At 37.4% G+C, this 22,916-nt stretch overlaps 2 protein-coding genes across 3 annotated transcripts in view; one reads left to right on the forward strand and one right to left on the reverse strand.

Moving 5' to 3' along the window:
• FAR2 (fatty acyl-CoA reductase 2) overlaps nucleotides 1–13,557 on the forward strand; it is a 123,168-nt gene extending 109,611 nt beyond the window's left edge. For both annotated transcript variants that reach the window (XM_031443864.2, XM_010997608.3), the window contains exons 6-12: nucleotides 368–412; nucleotides 2,238–2,356; nucleotides 3,236–3,303; nucleotides 5,422–5,593; nucleotides 8,133–8,262; nucleotides 10,845–10,972; nucleotides 11,898–13,557. In XM_031443864.2, coding sequence (XP_031299724.1) covers nucleotides 368–412; nucleotides 2,238–2,356; nucleotides 3,236–3,303; nucleotides 5,422–5,593; nucleotides 8,133–8,262; nucleotides 10,845–10,972; nucleotides 11,898–12,060 — 825 coding nt within the window. In that variant the 3' untranslated portion in view covers nucleotides 12,061–13,557. The remainder of the gene's footprint in view (nucleotides 1–367; nucleotides 413–2,237; nucleotides 2,357–3,235; nucleotides 3,304–5,421; nucleotides 5,594–8,132; nucleotides 8,263–10,844; nucleotides 10,973–11,897) is intronic.
• Nucleotides 13,558–18,298: 4,741 nt separating this feature from the next.
• Nucleotides 18,299–22,916, reverse strand: part of ERGIC2 (ERGIC and golgi 2) — a 29,929-nt gene continuing 25,311 nt past the window's right edge. Inside the window, exons 11-14 of the mRNA XM_010997609.3 lie at nucleotides 21,888–21,985; nucleotides 20,139–20,301; nucleotides 18,980–19,062; nucleotides 18,299–18,818 (exon numbers count right to left, since the gene is read on the reverse strand). Of these exons, the coding sequence (XP_010995911.1) occupies nucleotides 18,756–18,818; nucleotides 18,980–19,062; nucleotides 20,139–20,301; nucleotides 21,888–21,985 (407 nt within the window). The 3' untranslated portion in view covers nucleotides 18,299–18,755. The remainder of the gene's footprint in view (nucleotides 18,819–18,979; nucleotides 19,063–20,138; nucleotides 20,302–21,887; nucleotides 21,986–22,916) is intronic.

Genomic DNA, 22,916 nt, shown 5'->3' on the forward strand with positions numbered 1-22,916 from the left:
AGTTAAGAGCAGGCCTGGGTGAGGAAAATGATGATTGCTAAACTGGTTAGCAGAATATGATATTAAGACAAGATCCAATTTAGCCCCGAAGATGTCATAAACAACTTGCAACCATCCCTGATTCCTGCTATGAAAAAGAAAAATGCTGGCAGAATTTTAACTCTTGTGCAAAGTGCAGAAAATATCCAGTGCTTTGTCACTGGTCTTTGCGATCTTAGAAATACTGGACCAGACAGTTTTATCGGATAGGGTCTGTGTGCTCTTGTTTGAAGTTTATTAAGAGTAGCCTACAGATGTTCCTAAGTCATTATGATTTTTCTGACATGTGGAACCAATAGAGATCTTTACTCCTTTCCTTTTTTTTTAGGGTTGGATTGATAGCATCAATGGACCTACTGGGCTCATTGTCGCGGTAGGTACACTGGCGTGGAAACAATTCCTCGGAATTTAGTGGAGGGCTAATAACAAAATGCGGGTGTTAGCTTCGCTGATGCAAAAACCGTGCTACTTTACTAACTACAATTGATGCAACTTATTTCAATTTTGCTGATTGGAAAGCAGAGGCAGGACGAAATTATCTTAGTTGCTTATGGGTATTATTTTCAGGAAAACAGAAGAACTGTGATATCATCAATTACTACCTAGGCGTTTTGTTTTTGGAAAGTCTTTTGAGCATCCAGGACCATGGCTGTATTTCCCCTCAGTTAACACAAGATGGGGCTGTTTGCTCCTTTTCGCCCTTTAAACGATAGCTTGAATGAGTGCAGCACGTTAGGGATGCAATCAAACTCGTATCTGCAAAGATGATTAAATTTCTGAACATGTGGATAGAAATTATATAAATACATAAAATATGTCAATAACTAGTTCTTAACAGATGCGAGAGAAGAGAACTACCAATTTGAACAAATTTTTCAGATATAAAAGCGGATGAGTCTAGGAAACACTTCAACAATAATCCGCTCACAGACCAGGAGGAACATCAGTCATTCCCCTGGGTCAGCAGCCCTCTGTGTGTGTTTCCCTGCGGTGGAGACCGATCCAGTGAGCGGCGGTGCTTTGCAGTTCACACTGAAGCATTTTAAGGCCAGACCCACATCTGTACGCTTTAGGACGATGAGCAAGAGTTCAATTCTTTAAATGAGTTTAAATCTTATTAGGAATCTTATGTTTCAGACTCTGCCTCTGTTCTCAGAACTGGATCCAACGTGAACTAAAATACAAATATAAGATAGTGAATTATGATTACTCATCAAAGACAGCGACAAGGGACCCCTGCTTTCTTTTATTTCTAGCAGTCCCTCTCTGTTCCTCACCTGCCTTCAATTCTTGCTGCTTAGTTGGGTGGGGTGAATATTTGGTAACTTAGAACATAACTATTTTAACATGATCCCAGAGTGAGTTTTATTACATTGTTTGCAAAGCTGCGTATTTATTCAAATGTTCTAAAATTTTCCAAACTGGTTTCTTGTGTCCAAAGGAAGAGAATCAGTTACAAGAAAACAGAAATTAGGAACATCAGAAAGTGCTAATTACTGAGAATTGACGTTGGAAACATGCAGGGTATAAATAATTACTTCATAACGTTAATAAACAGGACTTTTCATTTATTAACTGACTTATTTATTGACACGACATTTATTAACATGAATAATTCCCAATTCTTACATCTATATAATATCAGTGATCTATAACGTAAACAAAGATACTGAACAAAAAGTAAATAATGGTGGCTTTTCCCCCAAGTAATAAAAAAGTTTTCGCTAAATAGGAGAATTTTATTCACTTAAAAAAATGTTTCTTAAACTTTTAGTGTCTTGTAAGTTAGAATGCACTAGCAGAAAACAACATCATTTAAGAAATGGTAAATTAATGGGAAATTTGGGAAATGTTAATTCTTAAAATGTCCTATGAATTAATTTTTAAGATGTGAGAACCTATTCTTGGTGTGTATTAATTCACTAAATACATTAAACCTCTCATAAATTGGAGGGATTTCACTCCCAAAAGGAACCTGAGGCCCACTATGGTCCAGGGAAATGCTGGCACTCGAGATGAACTTGACGGTGGAGACTGGATAGGGGCTGAGAGCAGTCAGCCCCAGCGCAGTAACCTAGTAAGCAGGGCATCAGCGTTAGCTGCTCTTACTAACAGCATTAGTATTACCTGCCTGATACGTACTTTCCCCCTGTTACTTACGATCTGGTTCAGTATTTCATGGCCTGTTTCCTTTGCAGGCTGGGAAGGGGTTTCTTCGGTCCATAAGAGCAACTCCGATGGCTGTGGCAGATTTAATTCCAGTCGATCTCGTCATCAACCTCACCTTGGCTGTAGGATGGTACACGGCAGTTCACAGGTTTGGATGCTTAAGCTGGTTTTCGAAGATTGAATGATGAGGATGGCGAATATGTTAGGCACCTTTCCAAAATACAGACATTTTATTGTAGAAGACCCCAAATGTGGGAGGGTGCCTGTTTCAGCATCTCACATAGTCCCAGATACGCACTGAGTGGTCTTAGAAATAACACTTAGTACTTGGTTGATCATAAAATAATAAATTCTTTAAAGCATTTAACCACAAAATTCTTGATAACTGAAAAGCACTTTTTTCTATTCAGTAATCTAAAATGCAGCGTCCTTTTTTAAGGCAAATGAGGTAAAAGTGGGATGAAGCAACAGCATTTTTTTTTAACTCCTCAGTTCCTAATAAATAGTAAAAGTTCAGATCTCTGTGTTGGGGGTGGGGTGGGCTATTTTCTAGCACAAAGGGAAAATAATAAATTGTTTGTATATTTGGCTTTGTTAGTAAAAAGTAAGCAGAATTAATTTTTTCTTATTTGAAGTGAGACATTTAGACGTCTTCCAACTCAGCAGGGTTCAACTCGGATTTAGGAGAAAACATGGCCTATGCATTTGCCCCATAAAGTTGTCAAGAAGTTAGAAATTCAATCTGCTTTCTCATCGTCATGCTCCCTCCCTTTGCTCCATCAATACGTCAACCTGTTTGAGATCTTGTCCCCATACGCGTGCTCACACACACACCTGCACTTCTCCCGGTCGTCTTCCATTTTGATTATTAACCCAAGGAAGGAACCAAAGATGGAAGCATTGCATAGGTTGCCTAAGTCATAGGGATTCTTGGGGGAATAAAAAACAACCTTGTTTAAATGTTCTTCTCCCTCATCTGTATTTCATTAGCTCTCCATTTTGCTGAATTTATCTAACTATTTTCTAGACCTAAGTCAACGCTCATCTACCACTGTACGTCTGGAAACCTCAATCCCTGCCACTGGGGCAAAATGGGTAAGAGCTGCCTGCGGGATGGAGGGGCGTGCCTCCTAGGTCTGCCCGCTCGCGGTGAGCACCTGCCATGGGGGAAGTGGGACAGGTGTGTCGTGGAGCTCAGAGTCTAATGGGGGCAGAGGCAAAACACAGGTAATGAGACAAAACTCATTGCAAATGGTGAGTGTGTAAGAGTTAACTAGAATGTGCTGTGGTAAGTGAAAGAGAGGGGCCAGTGGGAAAATCTGCACGATTGTAAGCAATAGGAAGCCACTGGCTGAGAGATCTAAAAAATAAATAAAGCCCAGTGAAAGTCAGCAATTATGAGCAACGTCAGTGATAAAACACCCCCCCTGCTAAGCAACTGCTCTCAGGCAGACAAGCCCGCACCACCAGCTGCATGGCTGGGAATGTGAAATGATCAGTGGCCGAGCAGACTTAGAAGTGTCCAGTATTAGCTCATGTCATTGCATTGGTGATCATCTTTATTACCTGATGCAGTTAGCCACAAGTGTAACCTTGAAAGTATCTGGTTGAACTGAAGTAATTAATCCTGCATATAATAGAAAATTAGCTAACCAGACTTGTACTCTCCTTTGTTAATTTCAAAGTTGATTTTTTTTTTTTCTTTGTGAACATCTGAAGCTTTTAGATCATCGAGTTGTTCTTTGGCTATTATACGCTGAAAAAAAATCAAATTTGCTTAGTGTGTTAGAATCTGCTTTCCAAGTCAGAGCATTTTGCTGTTTTGCTCTGTTTGCAAAGTTACTACTTCAGTAAAAGTGAAATTATCTACTATCATCAGAGTCCCTTAGATCATATATCCAGTTATTTAGGTCATATAGCTAAATAATTCTAAGAATATTTGGAACCAAAAAGAAATCTCCTCTACCTCAATAACAAAATTAAGATAGCACTCATTAAAAGATGTGTTAATAGAAGCAAACAAGGACTTTTAAACTCTTAAATAAAGAGATCCTTTATGTAAATTCCATTTCTGAGATTCAAAATGGTCTTCTTCATGCTGAAAATATTCTACTACCTGTTTTATGGAATTATATACAATATCATAGTTGAAAGTTGTCTAGCATGCTTGCTTCAGTTTACATCTGAAGCCTGGAGAGAGTGCACCCTCCATTCAGCTCATAGGGGAAGCTGGATGGAGCTGCTGTCGAAGCAGAAGACAGGTGTCCTGAAGGTGCAGGGACCACCCCACTAGGGGTTCCTGAAGGTAAATATGACTCCATCCAGAAGGAAAAGACCCAATGAACGGGTGTTTCCTGAGAACCTTTTCTGTACAGGGTATACACTGTTCATACAGTTCCCAGGTAATTTTTAAGGAGGACAGTGATCATATTACGGTGATAACTGAAATCTTCATCATAATGGAATAATGAACTTAAGCATATTCTTTGTGAATTCTACATAAAGTAAAACCAAACTTGAATTCAAATGAATAGTTTGAAAAGAAGTATTGAATTAACAAATGTACATGAAAACCTTTAAACTAGGTTTTGTATAAGTAATGATATAAAAAGAAAAAAGATTTTAAAAAAAACAAAAAACTCTGGAGACAAGAGTAAGCAGTGGAGTCTGACATCCTCCCAGAGCAGGAGAAATAACACAGAAGTGAAGGACTGTGGTATTTAAAGTGTGTGACCTACAACCAAGGAATCCTGCTTTTATATTCTTTTACTTAAATATTTTCAAAAGTTTAAGTAAAATGTTCATTGTTCTGCAAGTAATGATCCAACCAAGGAAATAAGGCCTCCCCTAGGCTGTGTTCTGGGCTCTCAGAACAGACTAGATAACCTTGAAACTGAATGATGGATATTATTTTCTGAACAACACTTCACTGTATTGACTAAACCTATTTCTCCAAGAAGTCATTTTAGAGTAAAGGTTTCAGGAGAGGGACCCTATTCACATCATTTGATTTTGTAAGTGACCACTTGCACAGTAGAAAAATCTTAATATTGTTCTTGGAAATTGATTCTTGACTCTACACAGCAAATCCTCATTACTTATTGTTTTGACCCATTGCAAACGCCATCCACCAGAGTGGGTTTATATGCTCCTAGACTTAGGACTCTGAGGTTTTTTTTTTACCGCTCCCCCCACCCCCTCTCCCCTTCCCAGGATTCCAAGTCTTGGCAACCTTTGAAAAAATTCCATTTGAGAAAGCTTTTAGGAGGCCAAATGCTGACTTCACAACCAACAACATCACGACCCATTACTGGAATGCGGTCAGCCACCGGGTCCCAGCCATCATCTATGACGTCTATCTGCGGCTCACGGGAAGGAAGCCCAGGTGAGAAGCTGGGACAAGACTTTTAAGAGTGTCTCTGCATGGAAGTTGAGGGCCCCAGTCCTTAGCCCTCCCATCAGCTGGGGACCAAAGGTGACAACTGAATCCTATATATATATATGGCAACCAAAGCAGTGAGAAGCCCCAAAGGACCTTAAAACTCCATTGTCATAATAAAGGAAGTTAAACATTAAGAAACTTGCTTGATGAAAGTCAGCAAGTATTCATCCGCCTAAAAAGAAAAACACCTGAGATTCTGTGTCCGGCGGTTTCTAAATTGTTAGGTAATCTTCAAATGCATGACAGCGGTCACAGCCTCACTTACGCACACATGGGGTGACGCACGGTGACCACACTTTCATTCTCACAACAACCCAAGGAGGGCAGTCTCATCGGCCCAGTTATGCAGATGAGGAAACAGAAGCTGAGGGAAGAATTTTAAGTCGCCTCAGAGGAAGTGACGGAGAAAAGGTTTGGAGAAACAGGAACTAGATGTACTGCCACCTGGAGATGAGTGAGGAGGTCCGAGGGAACGAGGTGGAGGGAAGGTGTGCTGGTGAGGCGGCTCTGGATAGAGGGTAAAGTTCAGTAAGTTGTAAAGAGGAACACGGGAGGAAGGAGCCTGACAGAAATCTTAATGTATTTTGTTTGTTAAGAAATTAGATTGTCGTGTTTGTGGGGAATGGGTAGTTTTGCTTCATGGTAGGAAATTTAAGAATAATCTTTATGGTAGAAAATACTCGAATCCTTCTGGACCCTTTCCTTCCCCAAGTGTGTCTGTGTGTAATCTATGCATTTACAACCATCTATGGAAGTATGTATAGTTTTGCTTTGAGGCGTGTGTGCGTGTGTGTGTGTGTGTGTATGTATAAATCAATCCTACATATGTTCTAACTTTTTCACTTATGTTCCATGAGCATCTAAGTCATTCTGCTAGCCCTGTCTTTTTCCCCCGTTACAATGAGGCAACGAGTATCAGTGCACATGCTTTTTTCTAGTATGTGCCACTAGATCTGGGGAGGATGCTGAGGGGTGGGGTTGCTGGACTGGAAGGTACGTGGGTTTTGTGACCGCCACCAGGTTACCCTAAAGGACGGCTCTGTCAGTTTGCACTACCACAACAGCGTGTGAGAGTGCATGTCTGTTTTTCCCTCACCCTCATTAATACTTGGCAAAAACCAATCTTTTGCACTGTCGGACTGATGACAAGGAGTGGCAGCTCTTCGTCACTCTGTGTCCCATCCCCTTGGGTGCTGGAGGGGCTGGGCTTTCGTGGGCTTATTGGACGTTCAGGTTTTTTCTGCTGTGAGTTGCCTGCTTCTATTTCTCATCTATTTTTCTATTGGGTTGTACTTACTAATTTATGGAAACATGTGTCTGTAAATATATATAGTTCACATATTTTCTCCAAGTCAGTTTCTTATCTTGTAGCTTTGATTATGAAGCTTTTTTAATACAAGGGAAGCTACATATAATGGAGGTCGTAAGTGCATGGAGTTTGGAGTCAGACTTACAGATGTAAATCCTGGCGTTACCGATTTAGCCATGTGAGCCCTGGACGACTTAATCTCTCTAAGTCCTAACTTGTAATCATACCTATTTTATAGGGTTTTACATAAGAATATAATAATCACTATTATTACTAAAAAAGGTTTAAAATTTTACGTGATAAAATTGCATACAATAATTTGTTTTCTAAATTGTTGTAAAGTTGGGGAGTTTATACAGCAGAGTCCTGACCATGGGATTAGAAAATGTGGTCCATGTTAAGGAATGGGACACTGGGTGAGATTATAAAAGCAGAGGCCTTTTGAGGTCTGTCAAAATTGGATTGGAATTTTGACTTTGATCCTTAACTACAACATCACGGCCACTTAATCTTTCTTAGGTTTACTTTACCGATTCATAAAAATGCAGATAAATACCTAACAGGGATGTTGTGAGAACTAGTGCAGATAATATTTTTAAAAGCACCAACACTGTGCCTAACTGTGTAGATTATCAACAAAGGAGTTCTTTTCCCTCTAAATCTGCGCTGCAGTTAACAGCTGTTTTTGGTTGACCAGATGCTAACACAGTCACCACTTCTGTCCAAAAGTTATACACTGAGACCACAAATCAATCCATTTCAAAGGAAAAATTCCAAGCACATGCAATGAAGAAGAGAAATGAGCTTTCTTACTGTCCACCTCAGAATTCAGAGAATGAACAGTATGTCTTTAAGGGGTTGGCTATCTGGCTCGGCTTTTTAAACGTTTACAACTCTTGAGAAAGAGCTGGTAGGAAAGAGAAGGAGACGTTTGGTGGTATTAAAATGCCTGAAGGCACAGGTTCATCTACAGTCATCCCCTTCCCTTCATTCAATAGTTAGCATGGAAAGAAAGAAAAAAAAAAAAAGAGTTTAATGAGGGATTGGGAGAAAAAGGGGAGAAATAATCTTTATATGTTTTCAAAGACAACTTGTCCTTTATCTGGATAGAGCTGCGGGGAAGCGGCCATCTGTGGTGCACTGACATTTGCTCCTGTCTGATCTTTGCCTCAGGATGACCAAGGTCATGAATCGGCTTTTAAGAACCCTGTCTATGCTTGAGTATTTCATCAACCGGAGTTGGGAGTGGAGCACGTACAACACGGAGATGCTGATGTCCGAGCTGAGTCCTGAAGACCAGAGGGTGCGTCAGCCCTGCCTTACCCACGGGAAACCCTTACTCACCCAGAGTTACAACTGTCTGACCTAGAAAGCTGATGAGTAAAGGAAGTTTGCATACACATCTTTTTTCTTTTCTCTTTTTTGGCTAAGAAAATCCGGGATAGTTAAGAGCTCTAGGTTCCTCACCGCTGCTCTGCCGTCCTGTTTCACAGACTTCGTTTTAATCCTTTGTTCACCTTCGGCAGCTGTTACCTTTTCGACAAACCCTCACTACCTCTCTCTTTCCCCTAACCTCCAAAGCATGTATGACTTCAGTGAAAAATAGTAATTTTATTGCTCAGAAACTCTCTCATCCACTGTTGGAAATCGTTCTGCATCTCCAAAGCTACACACAGTTCCTTCTTCCGTTTTTAAAGCTAACCTCCGTGCCCCTGCGTTCCGGCCCAGCTGAGCCCTCCCTCCAGCAGCCGTGCCCTCTCCAACATTTTCAGCCTTCATCCTTATGATGATTTCTCTGGAACAGTGAAGATTTTTATTTCTCAAGCCAGGACTCCACCTGAATTGCTTGGTGTATCAGTGCCTTTTGTTTCTGTATATTAACCTTCCTCACAGGCACAAACGTCAAGTCTGGAATTCCTACGTGTTCTAAAATTCACAAATACAGAAACCTGTATTTTGTACGTGTCCCTAGCTGTGTTTCCTCGGGTCATCTGTTCCCTGAGTATATCCTCAGTTTTCAGTTAAGCTTTAAAAGTTTTCATTCTCTTGGTTGACACTTCCCACTAAAATTTTTTAAAAGAAAGAAAAATTTCTTGGTTTATTATGTACTTGCCAGCAAATAGAAGAAACCAAGTCATACTGAGAAGTAAATGTCAGATGGCTAGCTGGCCTCACCTGCTTGTTCCAACATTCCAGCCTCATAAAGCATGATTCAAATCCAAGTCCCAGAATTACTTCCCGCTGTGGAGCCAAAGGGTTATTTGCAGTCAGACGCCGTAAATGTTCTGTTAAATACACCAGTTGAGATTTAGTGATATTGTAACCGAAATCATTGCTGACCACCTCTAAACTTGACATGAAATAGAGCTGTTTTCAGAAATGTTTACATGCCTTGTATAGACAAAATTCTTCTAAGCACCTGTGTTTGAAATTCATGGATAATGATCAAACTAGCTTATTTAAAAAAAAACTCTCAAGTTATTATAAATTATTTTTTTAATTAGCTTCAAATTTTATGTAGGCTTATCTTTATTGCATTTTCTTCATGGAATTTACCTAAATAATTCAAAAGGTAAAAGCTTAGAGTTCCGTTTTTGACACTTTACAAGTACTTTAACCTAAAGTAACTAAACATTTTGTGAAAAAAAAAAAAAAAGATTCAAAGCTGTAGTGGTTTAACATATGCTTTCAAAATATATTAGCAAAGGTAATAGTCCTGAATACTTGGGTGTAATTGCTCAACTCTGGTGTGGCTCAGAATTCAGTTGAGATATGCAATATGGAATGAGGATTCCAAACTAGGGCTTCATTGAAATCTAACTTATAAATGTGAAATAGCATAAAAAGAAAAGCCTCTGTTTATATAGATGAATAAGTAACATTTAGTGATACTGTGGAAAATAAACATATCCAAACAAAGCAATACATAATTACTTTTGGAAAGCAATTCAGCTTTTGGACAAGCCTATGAATCTCTCTGGAACTTGTTAATCTCATCTACTTTCTTTGTTAGTAATCTAATTTATTTCACAAAGATTTGAGATAACTTGCAATAAATATATGTTATAAAAGAACAAAACAGAAATAACACATCAAACCAGGGGAAATATGTATTAAAACATGAAATCAAGAATAAGAATTAAAAAAAACAGAATATTTATTTGTAGTCTACAGGATCCCACCAAGTCACGGCAGGTAAGCAGATTCGTTCTTAAGATTTTTGGTGGCAAAGCAAAAAAGAAATAGAGTTTCATGGCATTCTTTAAGAGGAGAAAATATACAATTGTCCTAAAAGAAGCAAAGCTTTTCTTACCACTCTAAATGTTCCTTAAGGGCTTCGTTAAGTGGTACACGAAGAGACATAATGGATAACATCTCTAAAGAAAATACAGAATATAAAATCTGCTAAATTAGTCCTTAAGGCTTTGTTTCTCAAAGTTTACCTTAATAAGCATAATGAAGTAGTGACATTGCAGGGAAAAGTGCTAGGTTAAGGAGACAACACTGAAATTTAATGAAAAGGTAAAGATATATAATCTGTTTTGGTCCCTAACACTATTTTATCATTAGAAAAAATAATTAAGCCTCATATACTTGAAACGAAATTAGCTTTCACCAAACTAACACCAGTTCCTTTAAATTTCCAAGACTTCCTAAAGGTCAAATGTTTGTGCTTGATCCACGTTTAAACATTCTGATGTAAGTGGTAATCCAAATTGTCACTGCCTTTAAAATAACAGCTCAGATAATCTCCTCTGAAGGGGTGCAACCTAAATCTTCCAAACTGAGCATCACTCATTTATGTAAAAGAAATGTCATCAAATGGACGAAGTGATTGTCAGGCAGTGCGGTTCTGATAGTCTATACCCTCTCCTTGCCTTTCAGGTATTCAACTTCGATGTGCGCCAGCTGAACTGGTTGGAATACATTGAAAATTACGTTTTAGGAGTTAAGAAGTACTTACTGAAAGAGGATATGGCTGGGATCCCAGAAGCAAGGCAACACTTAAAAAGGTAAGTATATCAGTTAGCATATAATATATCAGTTAGCATTTATCGAGCACTTATGATGTGTATCTGATTCTATACCACATGTTAAATTTGAGTGGGGAGGGGAGGAATTAATATTTTTTGAGCCTTTATACTATGTCCTGTAATACACTGTTTTCATTTAGACTTCACCACACCCCTATGAGGCAGGTATTATTTTTGTTACCCCATTTTTATCAAAGAGCTATTTAGGTTCAAAGAAGGTGAGAGGCAGGTCACACATGCTAAGTACAGGAGCCAGATTTGGACCCAACTTTCTCCGTTTCTTTTACTACATCCTGTCGTAATGTGATCTAGAGACAGAAAACCCAACAGGCAGGAAACCTGATTGAACTATTTAACACGGGCAAATCAGTTAACCACTCTTTAAGTCCTTCAGCTGCCTGAAATCTTTCAATAATTAATCCCTAAGGGACAAAGAATTATAGCAGTCTGGGATAATTCTGGTAGAAGCAAAGGGGTTTTAAAGCAGAGATGATAAGGATGGAAAAGTAAATTGCAGAGAGAGAGAGGAACTTTGAATAGTAAGCTAAGAACTTCAGAACTTACCCTCCAGTGAACAAGAACCAGGGAAGACTTGTTATATACAGTAATATGATCAAAGTGTATTTAAGAAAGATTATGTTAGCTGTGTTTATAAGACAGGTTAAAGCAGAGAGGGATGAGAAAGAAACTAGTCAGGGGAATGTTGTAGAAATACGATTATTCAGAAGGAATGTGGTGGAAATGAAAAAATATTAAAATCAAAAGGCCATCAGGCTGTGCCACATACCCTGCGAGCACTTAACTGTTTGCTGGTCACAGCCAGAAAAAGATACATTTATGCTTCAAATAACATAGTTGCGTGTTTGGTACTATTTTGACTTTGGTTGTACATGTCTGTTCCCAGGCTCCGAAATATTCACTACCTCTTTAATACTGCCCTCTTTCTCATCGCCTGGCGCCTTCTCATTGCAAGATCTCAGGTGGCTCGGAATGTGTGGTTCTTCATCGTGAGCTTCTGTTACAAACTCCTCTCCTACTTTAGGGCATCCAGCAGACTCAAGGTGTAAGAACATTTGGCAACCTCCTTTTATACGGAACTTCACAGATACCTCCAAAACAGCAACTATGATTCTCAAGATTAGGAAGTAACAAATATGCCCAAACTCATTACCTGTCGAATGTGCTGTCACGTATTCATCCTTATTTCTTAACTACATATTTTTATTTCAGTGAGAGAAGGAAAGTCATATCCTAGTCTATAATCATACATGTTTTAGGGAAAAAAATTGTTTCCAGATTGTTTACTAACACTATTCTATGCCCTCGAACATAAAACACCGAAGTTCACCCATCTTCCTATATTTGGCTTTCTTCTCCATGTAAGAAGAAATTTCAGCTCAACAAACATGGCAGAACACATGGTAGAAACTGAAATATGCTCAAGAAAAGCAGTTCTAACCTTGGAACCATTCTAGTGCATCCAGTCTAAAGGTTTAAAATCAAGATAAGTAGAGGATGGAAGATCACAGCAAGCTCACGGATGCTGTAAGAGAAGCAGTTCTCCCCCGAAGTGCCTGCTTCCTTTTTGTGTTTTACCGTGGAGTTCTGGTTGAAGGCCGGGGGCATTTGAAAAGAGGGCTCACATTTAGCCTCTCCCTTAGCTATACCCGCCTCCCAGACATAAAAAGAACCAAGAGGTGTCACGGTGTCAATAATCATGGATCGAGTGAGGGCTCAAGCATATTTCACTGGGACTCAGTTTATTATGCTTTTAAACAAAAACGAATCTCGTAATTTTGACTTTGACAACTATTATTTCTAAGCCTTCTGAATCACCAATTTTCCTGAATCTTCTTAAGAGTTTCCCTCTTGTTCATTAAAGTCTCCAAATCCCTTATACTTAAGCTCATACTGCTCAGGCCTCAGTGAGTGACTCATGCGAGAGCAAGGTCCTGGGCTAGGAGCATATAAAAACCCAGTCTCTTGACCTCTGCCACCGAGGAAAGCAAGATGTCCAATGTATTTTAAGTGCCGGCCTTAGTCTCCCCGCATAGTGGGGAGACCGCTGTTTCACCAGGACTTGCCAGTGTCTCGAGCGCTCCAGCTGCAGGATGCTGCCCGTACGACGCGCCGCAGGAGAGGGCAGACTTCGTTCAGTGACTCTAAGCTTAGAGAGTAGGTGCTGTTTGCTTAAAAATATCTTACGCAAAATGCAAATGAATTAGTAAAAACTATTCTCAAATTCCTATGTTAGTAGCTGTTTAGCCCAACGGTCCTCATATTTGAGAGATCACTGCGTATTGATTTACAGCATTTCATGTTAAAAATATGGAATACGATTCAAATAGAATTATCTGGGGCCTAAGCAACTAAAAGTAATTACTAGAAAACTACACAAGCATAAAACGTTAACAATGGCCGTTACATTTACGCTCACTCTCTGGGATAACTGATTAATGCTGAGAAAGGCACATGAAGGCAGCGGAAGCATGCAGGGCTGCGCGGGCAGCTCTGGCCCAGTGCTGAGATTTTTCTGAATCCATAGAGGGTGTTTGGGGTTGGGGGGGGGGCTCTTCTGGGCAGTGTCTTTCTCGATCTCATCTAAGTTCTGGGAACTCCTTTCCAGGGCAGACAACCTAGCTCTGAAGCAAAGCACCTGGTGGGCTTCAGTTTGAGATGTCTGTGCAACACTTCTGAGTTACATTGATTAAGAGACAAACTGTAGATAGGATAAAAATGAAATCAAGATATACTTCAATGGCATTGGATAAAGCATAATAGTTCTAAGAATTGACTATCTTTTGATTATTGTATGTTTCACCAATTCAATAAATTTCACTGATCAAGGATTCACATTCTGACTTTTGATTAAATGAAAATCTGAATTAAAAAGTGGTTTCCTCTCTTCTAGCATTATCCCTTTAACTGCTGACCACTGCAGCAGATCGCCTTCCTCCCTAGAATATGGTACAATCTAAGGAAACCACCGGACGAATATACACACATTAACACAATGCTTCATTCTTCCTGACACCATTGACAGGCTGAAGCTCGCTCTGCCTGAGCCATTGGAGAAATGACACAAAGTTCTGGTGATGATTAAGCAGTAAAAGTAGGCATCTGCATGAAAGAAAATCCCTAGTTATTTTATATCAAGCCCAATTATCAGTTGAGTGCCTAATATATATAACCCAATGAGAAAGAACCTTCTACTTTTAGGGGGAAGGGGATAGTAAGTACAAAGAAAAGGTGTATTTAAAAAGTTTCGGTAATCCCTATATTTCTCACTGACAAGATAACCTGATACAGTAAAAAAAAAAAAAAAAAAAAAATCACAGAGTTGAAGATAGCCACCACCTGAGGCAATTAATACTAGAAAAAGTTGAGATGGAGAAGCACACAAATCAGAAAAAAATCTTACAATTTTATACTAACCTAACATCATCACCTCCAGTTAACACCTCGTTTAAGTAACTGACTTAGAATCTCAGGGTAAATAGACTGATCTGAGAAGGGACTAATAGGGTGTTATCTCACAGAGACCGTAACAATCAGAGTGGGTCAGCCTAAAGTTTCCAAAAATATCAATCATATTCAAAGTTCACATGAATCATATGCAAATTTCCACAGCTACCTATGTTCTGGGAATTAAGCAGATGCCTACAGTAAAAAGTAATGATGGTTCCATGTGCCCACATAGAGGAATGGGAAAATGCTCGATGCCTGGATTACCTTTTTAAAAATAGAACAAAACCAGAAATTGCTGGTTTTAAGATGTAACTGGCTTGAGAGACAGGAGCGCCCTGTGAGGTGTAGATACAACCACGGCAAAGGACACTTAACTGCAACTCAGTTTTAACAGCTATGAACAGCTCTTCTGACACACAGATAAACAATTTAGGTGTGTCCTACCTTATTTGAATGATCAGTTCCAACTTGAAACTGTAAATGAGTTGGAGAGACGTGAGGTTGGGCAACTTTCGCCAATTCTAGAAAAACACCTTAAAGAAATGAAAGGTATGTATAACACCAGAAATCACCAAACTGATTTGCCTAGCTGCTGGAAAACAAAATAGAATTCACAAAATACTTATTACATGATTACATGCTGTGTTGCTGAGGGGCTGCTTTAGTAGGTAGCTTTTATTAATGCATCCTTTCCCCCACATCTTCTCACTCTGAGTTTTACCTTAAAATTATTACCCAAATAGCAGAAATGAGTTACGATGTTTGCAAGTTTGTTAATCCAATTTCTTTTGATAAACATCCAATACAGCTTGGAGTTGCTAAAACAAAACTACTTAAATGTTTTGCTGATTATAATCTTATATTCAGTTGTTTATACAGGTTTATAAACTTGAGTCAACTGCTCAATTTTCATCACTCATTCATTCTTAACATGAAAAATATAAAATAAACCCAATCTCATAATTAAGCTCCATATGAAGCACATGGAAATGTAACAGTGATTAAGATTGCTGTAGTTTTCCTAAGAGGAAAAAGGAGCCTAAATAGGAGGAACTGAGGCTCATTTGGGGGTACATGACCGTAAAAGGACAAAGAAATTGTTGTATAATTGATTTTATTTAGAGTCCAAATGTTCAAAGTTGAGACACTAAATGAGTCTTTTGTGTTTTTTCTCTTAAAACAAACAAAAAACTACAAGAAAACCAAAAACTTCAAGGCAGTTTGTTTCCAACTGATTTCATCACTAAAATATTTCAAAAGGAGGGTGGAAACTATAATAAAGAAATAGTGCTTGGATATGAATCCAGGCTTCACACCATAAGGTGGTGACAAACGGTGACCTACTGGGTAGGGTGCTAAGGGTAACTCTTTGGCTTGAAGGTCTGCTAGAGCTCCAAACAGAAGCGGGAGAACTTAAGTACTAGGTTAAAGGGTATGATGACATTTTAAAGGTCCTAAGGCTCAGGTTTAAGTAATTTTTAAACAATCAAAAATATGCATCTTGAACTTAAGTTTAAGATTCAAAGTTTTAAATTCTGAAGCAAAGGAACTGCATGTAAATTTACTTTTTCATACATGAATTACTAACCCAAGACATAAAAAAGATAATGCATAATATATCTCTACTTATACCATTAAAAAAATTAGATCTTAGTCATTCCTTTATGAATTCCAAAGTTAAGTTTGTATTCAAGATTGTAAACTTTGCATTATTAAGTTATTTATTATAAAAATTCAGTGCTTTCTATCATAAAATGTATATGAGGAAAGTGTAATATTAATCATCCAAGTTGAGAATTAGAAATAATTTTGTCATTCTAATACTGAGTTAAGCTTTTCCCAAGAGGTAGTATGAAGTGTACAAATGCTGCAGCAGAGAATTATGCACCAAAACATTTCATCTCTTTTATAGGTCAATGTGTGCAAGTGCAATTTTAAAAAACCCAGTTCACATAATTGAGATCCCAACTTCTAAAATATTCAGGCTGGCATATGTACATACAGATATTATGAATGCCTTAACATGAAAAGGACTGAGTAATAAAGTTGGGTGTCCCACTGGAGGCACCCCCCAGGCACAAACCAAGGCTGCACACTAGATAGGTCTGTACAGTGTTCTCTACAAAGGAAAAGAAACACTCAAAAACTCCTAGTAAATCCTAATACACGAGTACACATCATCATCCATCATACAAAGGGCTAGTCAGAATCTCAACGTTCTGATTGCCGAAAATCTGACCCTGACTACTCGAGTAGTTTCAGGCGGAAACCCTTCTTATTTTAAAATGGAAATCAATGGCAAAGTAGGATTTTGCTTCAGAGAAGTTCCTTTTATAATCAGTTTTAATGGGGCAGATTAATTCCATAAAAATTTTAATATATTTGGAAAACATGGAAACAATTAAAAATTACACATAAGTACCAAAATAATTTTTAAATCCTTCTTAAAGATACTTAACTGTTATAACCCTAGTTAAAAAATAAATAATTCTAAATCAACATTGTTTTTCCTATTAAAAAAAACTGAAACTTGATTGAACTTTCTGACAAGCAGATTTACAGAGCCAACATTCAGTCTAAAATAGCTAAAATTCTAATTCTGTCTAGTTAAAATTCCTTTTCCTAGTCTAACTTCATTAAAAATGACATCTGAAGAAAAGAAATCAGAAATACAGAGAAGGCTTATTCATTAGTTGGAATTTTCTAGATTCAAAAATCTTTCAAAGCATGTTAATGGCTGTTAATGATAAACTGTTTGTTTTAAACAATGATGTTTCTGTTACTATCTGTGAAATACCATTCTACCTAAGCTTTACTGAAAAATAGTTTTATCGGTATTTCTTCTCTCCATTGCATTGTCTGCCCAGACTATTTTCAAGAAAACATTTTTTTTTTAACCTTTTAAAAGAAATCAATTTGAAAAACTCTAACTTGTGAGGTCTTATTCTCTAAAATCCATCATTTTTAATCCAGTCTTTTAGTTTTGGCCTTGTCACTTCCCTGGAATTTTGTTTTCCATTTCCCTGAATGATTTAAGCCATGAGGACTGCTTGATGAATCTTCTACTATCAGTAACTATTACAGAAGGAAGAGTAATGTTGGCACACGTATCCCAAACTTGGTCATAACGGCACCTGGGGGATATACCCCTCTCATTATTTTTAACCTTTTACAGTATGGAAACTTAAAAGCAACCCTTAAATAGTAAGAAAGCTAGACTAACACATTCTAATACAGAATCAACCACATTCAGCACAATCTGAATGCAAATACTTCTTTCATAATACAGTTTTACAGTTTAACGGACATTATTTAATATGATAATCTCAGATCTGACATTATCCTGTTTTAAATATTTGCCTCACGCTTCTATTTAAAGTTACCCCATTGCCCACTCACAACACAAAGTACTTTTCCTCTTAATATTTTACAAATTGATCATTTTCATCATTAGTGGATCTTTTTATCACTCACCCCCTGCTCCCAAAGTGTACCAGTAAGAATCAGATTAAGAAACTTAGCATCTTTCTAAAAAATGTGCTTGCTTCTCCCTGTGTAAGTGCCCACCATACAATTTGTGAATGACACCTGTTTACCTATTACAGCATCTGCGTATCTGCCCCCCCGTAAGAATCCCCCTTAGTCTTTCACAGTCCTGCCTGGAACAATCAGAAAAGTCAATAGCCAGAGAGTTTCAAGAAAAGCAGTTACCGTCTTAAAACCAAACGATTGGAATAAATGGTCCTGGCATTATGGCTTAACAGTAATATGGCTATAACACAGGGACCCCTCCCTCTTTTCCTTTATTAACAATGTGACTAGTTTTAAAGTCTAGACTAGTTTTCCATATGTTTTACATATTTTTATTCTGACATCGTATCTTTTAAAAACAAAGAGATGCAAACATTTGCACTTATCAATGCCTTTTTCTGCAGATGTGGTTTGACTTCTTTCCTTCAGGCTCTTTGTCATCAAGAAGCGAGGTCTGATTTCAGCACTGCCCACCTGCTATGACAGTGTCAGACGGGGGCCATCTTCGAAGCAATACTCCAGTTGGGCTTATTCAGTGATTAGATTAGCTGCATAATTTCTTCTAGGACATTTGTAACAGACACAACATATATAGGATTTCAGTTTGGGTTTGTTTTTCTTGTTTTTCTTTTTTTTTTTTTCTAGGTGTGATTCCTGTTTCTCAGTCATATTTTTTTTTCTTTGAATATATTGCACAATATTTTATTATTAAAAAAGGTTTCATGTCTCAGGCAAAAAGTTCTTCTCCTTCACTTGGGAGGTGCTAATGTGTATTGTTTTCTAAAAGAGGTAAGTGGTTGTCTGTGTGGCCGTCTTCAAAGGGGACCTAGGGAGGGGAAAAAGACCGAAGCATTAGTTTTACTTACACTATTTCCCCTAGACACAGCACTTTATTTTGGGCAATTTCTTTCTGGGCACCGAGAGCTACTGTTTAGAGTTAAGGATATTATGACTTAGAGATCAGCACATTTATACGATACCACTTACAGAATTGACGGGTTTGTAAGCTCCAAGTCTGAAACGACAGTAAATTATTTCAACTATAAATTTTCCAATTCCATGTAACATGCCTGTAATAAAAAAATAAGTTTAGAGTTTTTAATTAAATTCTGCTTTAATGAAATTACTTCCTAAGTTAATTATTCCTAAATTTGTACGTAAAAATAAAAAACTCAACTAATGATGTTGGAACAGACTGAGGAAACAGAGCAGTTTGCCTTATTCACTTCCACAGTTAAAAACATCACGACAGTTGAATTTTAAAATAGATTTCTTTTCAAAATCACAAGGCCACATCATTCGTGACCTTGACAAAGCAATCTTTACAAAGGTGCTTAATACATCTTATACTCACACAATTTTGAAAAATAAATAATATTAGCACCACAAATTTAAATGACCTTGAACAAAGCAGTGACAAAAACTTTCATAAGAAAAGCTATTCATTGCTTTAAAAAACATAACAAAGTATATAAACTAAGTAGTTTCAAGTAATACTGAATAGGAGTTAGGATAAAGAAGGAACTGTTTTCTTTTTTTATCTATTGCACTTAACTTTCAGATTTTCAAGATTATAATTCTGCAAGTTACCTCTGAGAATCCCATAATCTTAAGGCAAAAAGGCCAAAAATCATAAAAATATTGACTGAAAAATTTGGTTTCACATATTGCATAGTTCAACATACCGTAAGATAAAATTTTACATGCCATACAGTTAAAAATATCTTAAATGAAAAAGAAAACTTACATTTCAAAGTCTACTGTTTCTAGGCATTTTCTCATCTAATCCTACAACATACTTGCAAGTTAGATATTATTATTCCCATTTTTATAGAGAGAAAATAATTTCAGAAAACGTAGGTGACCTACACATGGCTACCACCATGTAACTGCACTTGGGCTCAATTCCAGGATCTCTCTAGCACACTAAGTAATCTCCCTAAATCATGAGTGCAGTGAACTTACTTACATTTAATGCTTCATCAACGTAATTTTTGAGGTTTGGAATTACATCTTAAAGAAAAAATTCTTTAAATATCAAAACACGAGAATGTGTATATTGCTTGCCCCTTTTACGTAAAAGCATCTTGATTTTAGTGCTAGCAACACTTTTAGAAATTAGACCAAAAAAGGAATGAATCCTAACCTGTTGTTGAAAAGATTCCTCCAACAATACCACAGAGTCTTACAAAAAACTGCCAGAATGGCATGTGCTCCTCGGTGACTGTCACCATAAGAGAACTGAGATCATATTTCATAAAAATCCCAGACACTCCATGGCTGCCTGCAGCATGGTTAATGACGCGTTCCTAAAGGCAGACAAAGAGATGGGGAAAGACGGCAGAAAAGAAAAACAGCAGCCCCGTCAGCAGGTGCACACAGTCCATACGAAGCCCCACACCTCCTGTGTGAGGGGGTACCCACATCTCCTCAGCAATTGTCCCACTGGACCAGGCTCTCCAGAGATAAGCAAATTATTCTGCACTCATTGTGTGCTTAGCTTTTAAAGCAATCAAAAGAACAGGCTCAATCTCTCCTATTTTCTCTACAAGGTTTCTACTGAGCTCAAGAATTTACAACTATATGGCACATTTTTCATTGACCAAGTAATAAAAACATGTTCCTATTTTGATATACTTTTTGTAATATTTCTTTGCCAAGAATTTACAAAATAATAATATTTACTTCCAGTCATTTAAATGATCAGACTATAAAATAAGTAATTTTACTTTCTGTGTTCATTTTAAACTATATGAGATACCATACAGGAATAAAATAGAATGCATTAATTTGAAAGATATAAATATTTGAGCTACTGGTTCAGTTTTTAAAGGAAATTTTTCTCTTGAAAGGAGTGTAACTAAAATTATAAACCTACCACAGTGTGCACACTGAGTGAGAAAGCACTACTGCATTCCATCCTGTTTACACTTCAAAAATCAAGTTTGAAACTTCCTAATAAATTTCTATTATAGCTTGAAATAACTATGCTCCCACAGCGCTTTGCTGTGACTTTGATGTCAGGCCCTACCTGGTTTTCCTAAGCGACAACTGAGCTGCAAGCTGCACTTTAAAACAATTTCACGTGGGCATTACAAAATCACTTTGTCTATTAGCACAACAGTGCCTTAATTGCATTGATCAGTGCATTGATCAAGTTTTCCAATAAAGTGACTTCATCTTAAAGTTCTGAAATGTCCAATATCACGTCAAAATTATAAACATATTGTCGCCACCTATATGAGTGGGTGCTGTTTCAGGGATCAGGGTGTCTACATAATGAAAGACTCACAATGACTCACTTTTGGTCCAGGACCAGTGAAGGTCAGCCTCATCCTTGTCATCATCCACTTTACCAACTCCAGTTATGCCCTTTTTTTTTTTTTTAAAGCGAAAGACAACTATTGTAGTTGCCCTATCAGCACAAACACACCCTGCAAAGGTCAAATGCTCTGGTATTATATATTTTTTACATTTACTTTTGTTATTTAAAATATATCCTGGACATAATTTCTCTCTCTTTTTTAAAGTTGCATGCTCCTCCATTGTGTGGATGCACCACTTGGGGTGTTTCTAGTCTTCTGCTATTACAAATAACACAGCGAATAGCCTCCTACACACACCATTTTTCCTTTCCCACGGGATCTTTGGATTCAACTTCCAGAAGTGGGGATTGCTGGGTCAAAAGGTAAATGTATTATCATTTACCCATGGGGATAATATCACCCATCACTGATATTTTATTGGCTTAAAATAAAACAGCAATGCATTTCAAAACTCCACAAATTTTAAATGGGGGAGGGCACTAACTGCAACTCTCCAACCTAATTTTGTAGCAGGACCATAATATAAAATGCTTTTTAAAAACTCATCTCACTGGTTGGATTCAACTTACCCTTTCTGTCACAGAAAACTGGTGGGTGTCTGCTGAAATTTTATACGTATTTAGTCTTGTTGGCACAACTGTAATAAAATACTGGAACATCTGGTTGTCTGGAATAAAAACAAAGTATAGTTTTTTCCATCAATCCAGTAGCAATGAAAGTACTTCCAAATATTATATCCCCCTTCTATTAAATACAACTAATCTGAAACTTAATGCTACTTAGGACTTAATGGCTAACAAAAAAAAATATTGTAAAAGAATCGATGAAAGCAGTATATTCACACTTGGTAAAATAAGTTCTTAGTAAGCATAAACTAGCCACACACACACACACACATACGTCTATTAAAAGATGTCAAAAAAGATGAGCTAGTGAATTAGATACCTTCTACAATCCTTTTATCAAATATGGAAAATAAAAGTAGCTTTTCTTTACAGCACAGAAACTAATAAAAATAAAGTTACAGTAGTATAACCACCACAAGACACATTTTCAGTTTCTACTAATATCTTAAATAAATCAAAATTAGGGGGAGGGTACAGCTCAAGTGGTAGAGCACCTGCTTAGAATGCATGAGGTCCTGGGTTCAATCTCCAGTAGTTCCTCTAAAAATAAATAAACCTAGTTACCTCCCCCCACCAAAATAAAATAATTAAATAATACAGTAATAAATAAAACATTAAAAAAGTTTTTTTTAATTGAATTGGCCATTGGATATACAAACCAAAATGTAGCCTTTGGATAAACACAAGGACTCGATACCACAGCAAGAATGTAACTAAAGAAACTATTCAGTGATGGCCTGGGGTTAGTATGAATCAAAAGGATCATAATTATATAGTCACTAGGCATTTCTAGGTTTAATACAAGTTATAAATACCATTATATCATTATTAATTAATTTTAAACAATTCACATAATATAAAACATGTTAATTCTCTAGGGCTATATTCTAGAAAATTTAGAATTAGGTCTATCTACCTATAGTTTCAGCTCGGTAAGTAAATACACTCTCAATACGTTTGACCTGAAAACAG

Source organism: Camelus dromedarius, chromosome 25 (genome assembly GCF_036321535.1).
Source record: "Camelus dromedarius isolate mCamDro1 chromosome 25, mCamDro1.pat, whole genome shotgun sequence".
Lineage (NCBI taxonomy): Eukaryota > Metazoa > Chordata > Mammalia > Artiodactyla > Camelidae > Camelus > Camelus dromedarius.